The sequence below is a fragment of the Aptenodytes forsteri genome, unplaced genomic scaffold (assembly GCF_000699145.1).
Source record: "Aptenodytes forsteri isolate BGI_AS27 unplaced genomic scaffold, ASM69914v1 Scaffold241, whole genome shotgun sequence".
Lineage (NCBI taxonomy): Eukaryota > Metazoa > Chordata > Aves > Sphenisciformes > Spheniscidae > Aptenodytes > Aptenodytes forsteri.
Window position 1 is genome coordinate 3,932,318 of NW_008795252.1, and position 9,763 is coordinate 3,942,080.

General features: G+C 38.8%; 1 protein-coding gene across 1 annotated transcript; it reads left to right on the plus strand.

The window, feature by feature from the left end:
* The first annotated feature begins 919 nt into the window (after window positions 1-919).
* STRAP (serine/threonine kinase receptor associated protein) lies at window positions 920-8,312 on the plus strand. The gene is made up of 9 exons (XM_009278988.2): window positions 920-1,076; window positions 2,031-2,112; window positions 2,377-2,449; window positions 3,075-3,171; window positions 4,620-4,757; window positions 5,330-5,466; window positions 6,292-6,441; window positions 6,980-7,045; window positions 7,381-8,312. Exons 1-9 carry the CDS (start codon window positions 952-954, stop codon window positions 7,440-7,442), a joined length of 930 nt encoding a protein of 309 aa, XP_009277263.1. The 5' UTR covers window positions 920-951; the 3' UTR covers window positions 7,443-8,312.
* Window positions 8,313-9,763: the final 1,451 nt, after the last annotated feature.

Genomic DNA, 9,763 nt, shown 5'->3' on the forward strand with positions numbered 1-9,763 from the left:
GTCGTGCCGGGGCGCCCCGTTCGTCCAGCGAAAGGCCGGTGCTTGCGGGGGAATACCCGCTCGCGGTGTTACCGAATGGAAAAGGGAGCGGGCAGCTGATTGTTGATGGTGCTCAGCTACCGGCTTAGCCTGGGGGGTGTCGTAGGCCGCACTCCTTCAGTTTGCATCCCAACTGGGGGCGGGGGAGGAAGCCTGGAAAAGGTTTCTAAAACTGCCCGTTTCTACCGTCTGCGCACGTGTGCTGTAGGGTTTGAAGTGGGCTCCCGTTTAGCCAGAGCAGCTGCCTTGCTGGACATAGAATGATGACGTCCGCCTCCTTTCCCATGAGAATGCTCTTCTCGTTATGTGAATAGCATTTCCCCTTCATGCACGTATATGTTAGTCTTATGTGTTCGTAAGTTTAAAAAGGCATTCCTTTCTGCCGTGGCGTGCCTCCAGTTCAGCTCCACAGCTTCTTGTGTGAACAGCTTTTTGATAGCCTCCCAGAAAACATAATCACAGGAAAGGCTGTTTCATTTTTACAACATGTCTGTGTGTGTTTTAAACGTAACTGATTACAAACACGAGACTTATTTTGGGGTACTGTTAGTCTGACAATATTGTTCCAAAGTAAAAAAAGCAAACCTGTTCTGCCTGAAGAAAATTTGAGTAAAAATAAAACCTAAACGACGTGCTCCTTTCTATTGCCCTTCTACCTTGACACAAACCCGAAGAAAACTTTTATCTCATTTGGAGTGGTATTTTAATGTCTGTACAGTTTTAGATGCACCCAGCAAGTACAGCTGCGTATTTAAGCTCTTCAGCTAAACTCTTTTACAAAAAAAGCTTCATAAAGTATGTGGTATTTCCACATGCTAGTGCAAGGAAATCTTTTTTTTTTTTAAAAACAGCTTCCTTTTTTTAATCATGTTACCTGAATATTGGTTTTGTTTTTGTGAAGATGGTAAGCCTATGCTGCGTCAGGGCGACACAGGAGACTGGATTGGCACATTTCTAGGTCATAAAGGCGCTGTTTGGGGTGCCACTTTGAACACGGATGCCACTAAAGCAGCTACAGCAGCGGCAGATTTTACAGCGTAAGTGATTAACTGTCTTTGAAGTCTGCATTTTGCTTTAAGTCTGTAGTGCTCTTTGGTGACATACAGCTGCAGTAAATTACTGATTCATTTGTTTTTCTGTAGTAATTGTTAGCTTATTTATGGCCAGCCGAATTCAAACCTAGACTTTTAGGTTCTTGAAAGCAGCTACAGTTAATTCCGTCAAGATGAACAGCTAGGATTGCTTCTTGATAAATACACTTAATTACCATACCGGTAATAACACTTCTGTGTGGCTCTAATCTCTGTCACTGTAGGTATAGCAGAGTTGAAAGAGTGATTTTTATTTCGCTTCTACCAGTTATCCTCTTTTTATTACGAGAAAACTCTTGTGAAAATTTTAGTGAATTATTTCTTTGATGTTTTTTGTTGTTTGTGGTGTTTGCAGCATATATTCATATTTGGCAGGTTGAATCCTGTTAGTAGAGGGCAATCTCAATATTAAGTTGCAGAGAAGAACTGCCTTTGTCTTAAAATTAAAATGCTAATTAGTCCGCGTTATTATCCTCTTTTTATTACGAGAAAACTCTTGTGAAAATTTTAGTGAATTATTTCTTTGATGTTTTTTGTTGTTTGTGGTGTTTGCAGCATATATTCATATTTGGCAGGTTGAATCCTGTTAGTAGAGGGCAATCTCAATATTAAGTTGCAGAGAAGAACTGCCTTTGTCTTAAAATTAAAATGCTAATTAGTCCGCGTTATCCTGAAGAAGAGGCTAAAGGAAAATGGTGGGATAATAAAAAAAAAAAAAGGCTTTAGTAAAAGCATGTAAAGTATTCTCATTGACTAACCGGGTTATAACTTACAGGAACGTAGCATTTGTGATAAAATGTTATGATGGCGTCCAGAAAGATTGCTTGCAACCTAATCTGACTGTTCAGGTTGATTTGTCCTGGTGCTACTAAAATATAAATGTTTTCTCTTGACATTTAGCAAAGTGTGGGATGCTGTGTCAGGCGATGAACTGATCACATTGGCTCACAAACACATTGTCAAAAGTGTGGATTTTACACAGGTATGAGACACCTTTATACCTGATTCACCAGGGAAGTAAGCTCTTGAGTATGTTTTGGTATTAGTTACTTTTCTACTTTTTACGCGTATATCTTAACAGGCAAATAATCTAGCATACCAATTCTAGCTTTTAAGATTGTAACTTAAATGTAATAAGTGCGTTAGAGGCTGTCTGAGAGAAAGAACCGGGTTTTTTTAAGACTCACGGATGAAGGCTGGTATTTTGATTCGAAATAGAGTTGACCCTTTATAACTTCTGTTTCAGGATAGCAATTATCTGTTAACAGGTGGACAAGATAAGCTGTTGCGTATCTACGACTTGAGCAAGCCAGAAGCAGGTGAGTCTACTTTTAGAACTGATTCTTGTTTTTTGGAGTTAAATAACAGAAAGTAGCAAAAGGTTATAGACACTACATTTGTATAACAATCCTCAACTTTGTCTTTTGTGATTCATAAAATTTCTGAAATTAAGAGCTAGAGTAAGATAATCTGTATGTTTTAAGTTTATGCTTTTACAAGTGAATTCGAGTTTATAATGGACTTCAAGGAGAGCATGTTTCAGGAGTTTATCTATAATGGACTTCAAGGAGAGCATGTTTCAGTTCAACGCAGACTCATTAGAAATAGGTCTAATTAATTAAAATTTAGTCATCTGAAAGAAAAAAGACTCCACATATTTAAGTGTGTTTAAATTCATGTTGATACTGAACTGCTGATGACTGATGTGAAGCTAGAGAACCTTGATGTTAAACTAGTGAAGCTTTTTAAATTTAGGCAATCAGATACTCAGTTTATATTTATCCTGTTTCTGGAGTAAGATCTACAAATAAAGTCATAAGTGCTTGAAGTAATTTTACAGTTTCTGGTAAACGGAAATCCATATAGTTTAAGAAAGCTCCCAAACTGCTGCGTGGCATTATTTCATTTTCTTACATATATTAAAATATTTGGCTTTATTTTAAGAACCTGACGTTGTCAGTGGACATACTTCTGGCATTAAAAAGGCTTTATGGAGCAGTGATGACAAACAGATTCTTTCAGCTGATGATAAAACTGTCCGGTAAGAAAAAGTAACTTTCAGTTTCCTAAGAAGCTTGCTTTTATTTATTGTCATAATCTATGTGAGAAGATAGTTATGGTTTTTGGTAAAGGATATAAGTAACAAAGGTTATTTGATCCTAGATTATTATAGCTGCATGCATAATACAGTTCTCTTCTGCTGTTAGAGACATAGCTTTTGTAATAATTCTAATTTACCCCATAAATATGTCCTCCCTGATAAGAAGAGGTGCTCTTTGAGAACTGCATAGCAGAATAAGTTTATGCCTTTCATAATCCTAGAGAAGGTGAATTTATGGATGAGGTCTTGTGCATACACATTGTGCTGAGGTATTGCTGCCTTTTCTTCTGCAGTCCAGCCTTGAAAGATGCACAAGGCACGGACTAGCCAGGGACTGGGATAAATGACTAGGAAGAGTATCTGGAAACAGTGCACTGTTGATAGACATAGCCCTCTTTCTCTGCCATGCTGATAAGTTGAGTAGGCTTTACTGTTTTTATAAGGTGGCTCATCCAGTTACAGTTAAGTGTTTTGTTTACTTTATGCCCAATTGGTAGGAGATGTGCTGAAACCCAGACAAACCTGGCTGCTGGGGAGATGAATTGACAAAGACCCTTCCTCAAACTACCCTGTCCAGAAAAGATGGGTGATGTGCCTTACTGCTTCCTCAGCTTCCTGGCTGATACGACCAGTGTCATCTCATGCCTAGCGGTCTCGCCATTCTTATATTTATGGCACAAAGGAGAGAGAAATAGAATGGTCTTTTCTGCTTTGTGGAAGGAAGGATGGGAGGGTGAAGTCACTGGTGCAATTTCCCTGTAGTTTCCTTTTCAGCTACAGTTCTTTTCAGTTTCTTGGTGTTCAAGATAGGCAAGAGCCTGGTCTTGTTTATTTTTCTCTGAATTGTAGAGATAGAAATGCAGCAGTCAGCTAATGAACAAAGATTCTTACTTGTCTTAGCAAAACAATTTCATTTCTTTCCTGTTTAGATAGCTCTTGCACCCCTAGATAGAAAAATAGATTATACAAAGAATAGAGATTCATTTAAGATAAATTGGCATTAGTACCTCTTTGCCTTGTGAGGTATAAAGGCAGAATGAAATCTTCAAGCCTTGCTTCTAGAAAGCTCTGTTGCTCAGGAGACTTATAACAAAGTTTTTAATCTCTACGAGAATCCTTGAGTAGTTAAATGGTCTGTGTACCATTTAATGTTGTTGCATTAAGCTTCAAAAGTAGCAGTATTTTAAAGTAAGCATGTCTTCATTCTCACCTAGGCAAAGTTTTAAGATCAGGATGCTGCTGAAAATCTGAAGTACCTGTAGAATCAAACCACATTCATTGTTAGGTGGCTTTTTTGATCCAAATCTTGCCATGGATGGGAGGTGAAAATTGTTTGATTTGCTGAAGTAATCTGAGAGTCGTCTTTTCCTCCTCCCGCCCCCCTTAAGCCTCTGGGACCGGAGTACCATGACCGAAGTGAAGGCACTAAATGTTGCAATGTCAGTGAGCAGCATGGAGTATGTTCCAGAAGGACAGATACTTGTGATAACCTATGGGAAGACTATTGCTTTTCATAGTGCAGAAACGTAAGTCCAAAACACAGAATTTTCACAGGTTGAGTAATGGGCTTGGTCGTGGGTAAAAACTGACTACGAGGCCAAAATCACCAAGTTGTCGGAACTGGTGTCAGTAGACATCTTTGCTTGCCATCTTGTCAGAGGCAGAGTGTGAAGCAACTACCCTTTTCTAAAATAGTGAACCCTAACTGTCTGTAAGATGCTAGACTGTAAAGGTTCGGTACCATTTTTGTATTTCACACTGATTGTGATTGTGGTTCAATAAGTTTCAGCCAGGGTTCAGTTCAGTGCTTTTCAGAGAACTAGTTATTTATACATCTATATGATATCTTAAGAAAGCAAGTTACACGCTTACGCATATTCCAGAAAGTTGTTCTGAATGTGTGAGCCTTTTGTTTTGTTTATCCTGAACTCGTTTCTAACCTGATGAGCGTGACTTGCAAGTATTAAAACTCGTTTCAGCAACTGTGCATGGGTGTCTTCTGTTTTTCTTAAAAGCAGTTGTGATTTGTAGAATCACAGTTTCTTTGCTCTCAGGATTTTTTTTTAATGAACTTTGTTAACAAACTTTTCTCCCGCAGCCTAGAGCAGATTAAATCATTTGAAGCACCTGCTACAATCAATTCGGCATCACTTCACCCTGCGAAAGAATGTTTGGTTGCAGGTGGTGAAGATTTTAAACTCTATAAATATGACTATAATACAGGAGAAGAATTAGGTATGTTTGTCTTCTATAATAAAAAATGAGTTCTGAAATGGGTATTAGATTAGTGACATAATGACTAATAAATGAAACTGTTGTACTCAAATAAGGTCTTAGCACAGCATGCTGTGCAAGAGGATAAAAAGGTATGTTATCAGTTAAGCATTTATTTCAGTATACCTAATGTTATTCTTCTGGAACTAATTAAATTCTCCATTAAACAGCTCTTTGTACCTATTTAAAAAAAAAATTAATTCATTCTGTATTGCTGCAATACCAAGCTATATGTTAACTTAAGTGTCATACTGTAGCATTCATTAAATGTCTAATGAGTTGCAGCTACTTGCTTTTATGAAAATTGTTACATGTTTGTGTTCTTGTTAACGTTGGCCAAATATATTTCAAAAAAGTGTATTTCTAATTTTGTCAGTTGATCCCGTCCTTGTTTTAAACTTAGGTATGTAGAGGGCATGGCTGAAGGAACAGAGCATGTGTACTCCATGCTACTGGCTTGCTTTGTAGTTTTGCCTAGAATAATTAAGTGCCTATTTTCTTGCAGTTAATAGAACATTTAATATGTTACCGAAATTAGAGATGGCTGAGATACCAATTAATAGAAGTTTCGTTTTGTGTCAGAAGTTAAATACTGAGAAAGTGCCTCCCATCAGTATTTTTTTTCCCCCTCTTCTGATCAGTTTTTACTAATTAATTTCAGTTTGTTGACGGAAATTTGAAATATCAGTTTTTTTTTTTCCCCCCTCTTCTGATCAGTTTTTACTAATTAATTTCAGTTTGTTGACGGAAATTTGAAATTAATGGTCTTGATATGTTCTCTTACAGAATCTTACAAAGGACACTTTGGTCCAATTCACTGTGTGAGATTTAGCCCTGATGGAGAGTTATATGCAAGTGGCTCTGAGGATGGTACACTAAGGCTGTGGCAGACAACAGTAGGGAAAACCTATGGTCTTTGGAAGTGTGTAGTTCCTGGTAAGTGTGTGCTTGTTCCTGGTGAAACTTGGCTGCTTCGGGTGCACTTTTTAAGTAATATCTATCATAAGTGGTAAACGTCATCTGAATTTCATACAGTAACTGTACTGTCTTCTGAGGGTCTCTATCCACTCAAGTCTGTTAGATTTAAGGATTTACTTTTGTAGCTGTCATTTAAGCAATTAACTTCAAACCTGTAAGCTTATTGAATATAGATACTTTGTGGATAGTTAAGCAAGTAGTCTGATTTATGTTTATGTTACAGAGCAAGAAATAAGAAATACTACTTTTATAAATCTTAAAGATATAAGAATCTCTAGAAAGAAGTGCGGATGATAGTTTTATTTTATATTGTACTTTGGTTCTCTAAACCTGGGGCGGGAGCAATGTCTAGAAAACTGCAAGTGAGTTTGCAATGGATTGCTTACCCAACTCTTCCTCTTCAACACTAAATTAAATGGAATTTTTTTTTTTCTTCATTAAGGTGGGGGGTGGAACTGTGAAGGTATTGACTGTTTTTTCTCCCTCCTCTCTACAGAAGAGGAGAATGCAGAAGCAGCAAAAGCAAGGACCACCCTTCCAGGAACTGCAGAGGAGGAAATAGGTAATGCACTGAACTGCCAGCTTCAACTCGGCTAAGTGTTAAAAGATCAGTCAAAATGGTAGCATTCTTTAGTACGGAAGAGGTAGTTTTCCCTAAGTGCCTTCTGGCATTTTTCACTCTTCTCAAAAGATCTTTGAGTGCATTTTCCTGAAAATGACCGTGGTAAGTGTCAGACTAGTGACTAGAGCTGTGCAGACTGAACAGATGAGGCAGAATAACTGGATCAGGTTAAATGGAAAAACAAACTGAACTGGTCTTTAAGCAATCCCTGCAACATTTCTTTGGTTTATATATCTAAGTTGAAGTTAAATAATACCCTTCTTACTTAATTGCAGAAGATCTTGCCTCTGAAAACTCAGATTCAGTGTACAGCTCAACTCCTGAAGTTAAGGCCTGATTATCGTGACTGTTACGCAGCATATGGACATACAAGACTACATCAAGTGAACAGTGATAAACAGCAGCCTTCCAGAGTGCGCTCTCTGCATAAGGCAAAGATGGGCAGTAATTGATGAGAATGCGGTGGAACTGGCTGGGTGTGGTCTGTAAGAGAACTGAGTATCCAAAAAAAAAAAAACAAGTAGAGTTTTGCTATCTTTTTAGCATAACTGCCTACTGTCTTTTCAAAGACGTGCAAGCCAAGATCCAGTCTCTCCAATTTCCATTAGACTCATTGTAGTGTGTTTTCTTTATTATGGAGAAGAGATACAATGGCTTTTACCCATTTTTTTTTCTTGAAAGTTGGAAAATTTGGCTTTAGTTGAAAAGAAGGGATTATGTACTAAAAGTATTTGGTTTGGGTTTTGTTTCATTGTATGCTGCTTCTGAACGTTTAACTGTTTTCAGTTGTCTAAATAAAATGCCTCTCAAAACTCGTATCTTGCTGTTGAGCGTTGGGTTCATGGAATGGAAAAGCAACCAAGTTAATTACGTAATCCTTTCTAGCATCTTGGTTTTGTACTATACAGAGGGAAAGCAGTAAGAGTGTTTCATTGTTGGTACAGAGGGTAGCAAGTTCCTTGATCTGTAAGCTTTGTGTCTTTTTATTCTTTAAAGTTTGAATGTAAACGTGAGTCTCTAAAATCAAAACCAGTGAAAACTCCTACATTAAATGTGCTGCCTGAAATATTTGGTTGTACATGAAAAATCTGAGAGGTTGGCTATGAATCTGTATAAAGCTTGGGTTTAGTCCTTCAGACTGGATAAAAAAGTTACTCTTTCAAGATTACAAATCATATTTTCTTCATTAAAGAAAATATTGCCATTCTTCCACTTGTCACTTCCTTTAATGTTATGCTGGAAGGTTTACATAATGCATTCTATATGGAAAGGAGAAAAGTTACACAGAAGTATATTTATTCATACATCTTTTAATTTTTTTCATATTCATACTTGTCCTTACTGTTCTTTTGGATTTTTTCCCAAGAGTACAGTAATGCTATCGTCTTCGAAAACTGAAGCTTAATATTTGAAAACTGGGGTATACATGGAAACATCGGCAATTCTGTCTGAACACAAGAAAATACTTTTCCATTGTGAAGGGCAGTCTAACACTGGAACAGGTTGCCTGGAAAGGTTGTGAAGTCTTCATTCTTGAAGATACTCAAAACCCAGCTGGATGTGGCCCTAGGGAGCCATGGGCCACATGTAGCTGAGCCTGCTTGAGCCAAGTGGTTGGACTTGTGTGGTTGACAGAGGTCCCCTTCCAGCTTCAGCTGTTGGGGTGGGGGAAGTGAGAAGGAAAAGAGAGTGATACCATGAATCATGGTTTCTTAGTGCAATAGTAGTGTTAAGGATATGGTATTTCACAGACTTTATTCCAAAATTAGCTTTGCAGTTATCTATTTGAATTTTACTCTAAAAACAAGCAACTTGCAACCCTCTGATTTACAGCTGTTTCAGTCTTGTTACTGATTCCATTAAGGCTTATGAGGGCTCCAAATCTAGTACTTCAGCCTAGAAGCTGTTCATTTTACAAGCTGAAGGATGTGTTTAAAACAAGAAACTCGTACGCCTTGCCCCATGGTGAAACTTCTTGCAGGCTGTGGTCTTTGTGCCATATTTCAAGTAGGCTGCGTAGAGTTTTATAGAGGTCTCTGGAATAGCATCCTCAGATTTCAGAGCTGTGACCCTTTGCTGCGTTACGTGATGTTGAGTTGGTGGTTTCTTCACTGGCATTGAGCAAAGAGGGCTGAAGTTACAAGATGTTTCATCGAAATGAGAATACTAACAATGTTCAATACTTTTTTTCATGTGAGTTTGTGTCATTACAACTGGAAAAAAGTAAAGGCTGTGAAGTTGTCAGTGGCTTTGTTACCGGACTTTCATTTTGCAGGTGTTGCTAGAAAGTTTTATAAGGTTGGTAAGTTTATAGAGACCATAGTTTCCGCTTGAAGGTTCAACTCGAAGAAATCGGAAGTTGCCTGGACTCATTACCATCAAGACGGCAAGTTAGGTGTTACTTATCACTGAAGGAACAGAATATCCTAGCAACTCCCGTCACGGAAGGGCAGTGGTCTCGCCCCGTGGAGGTTGAGGGGTAGGCCTTGGCTGCCTCGTTACCGACAGCTCCGGTGCAGAGGGCTCGGTAATAACGCGATGGCGGCGGGGGAACGCCGTGCCCCGGGGGCTGAAGCAGACGCGCCGAGCGAGCCCGCCCGCCGCCGTCGCTTCCTGCCCGCGCGGGGCGGGACCGGCGAGGCCGAAGTCTGCCCGCCC

What these genes read in the sequence shown, in the direction of transcription:
- STRAP (XM_009278988.2), top strand. Translation starts at nt 952, where the DNA reads ATGCTGCGTCAGGGCGACACAGGAGACTGGATTGGCACATTTCTAGGT. An exon ending in AAAGTGTGGATTTTACACAG is followed by an intron (nt 2,113 to 2,376) that starts GTATGAGACACC and finishes CTTCTGTTTCAG; the next exon opens with GATAGCAATTATCTGTTAAC. An exon ending in CTTGAGCAAGCCAGAAGCAG is followed by an intron (nt 2,450 to 3,074) that starts GTGAGTCTACTT and finishes CTTTATTTTAAG; the next exon opens with AACCTGACGTTGTCAGTGGA.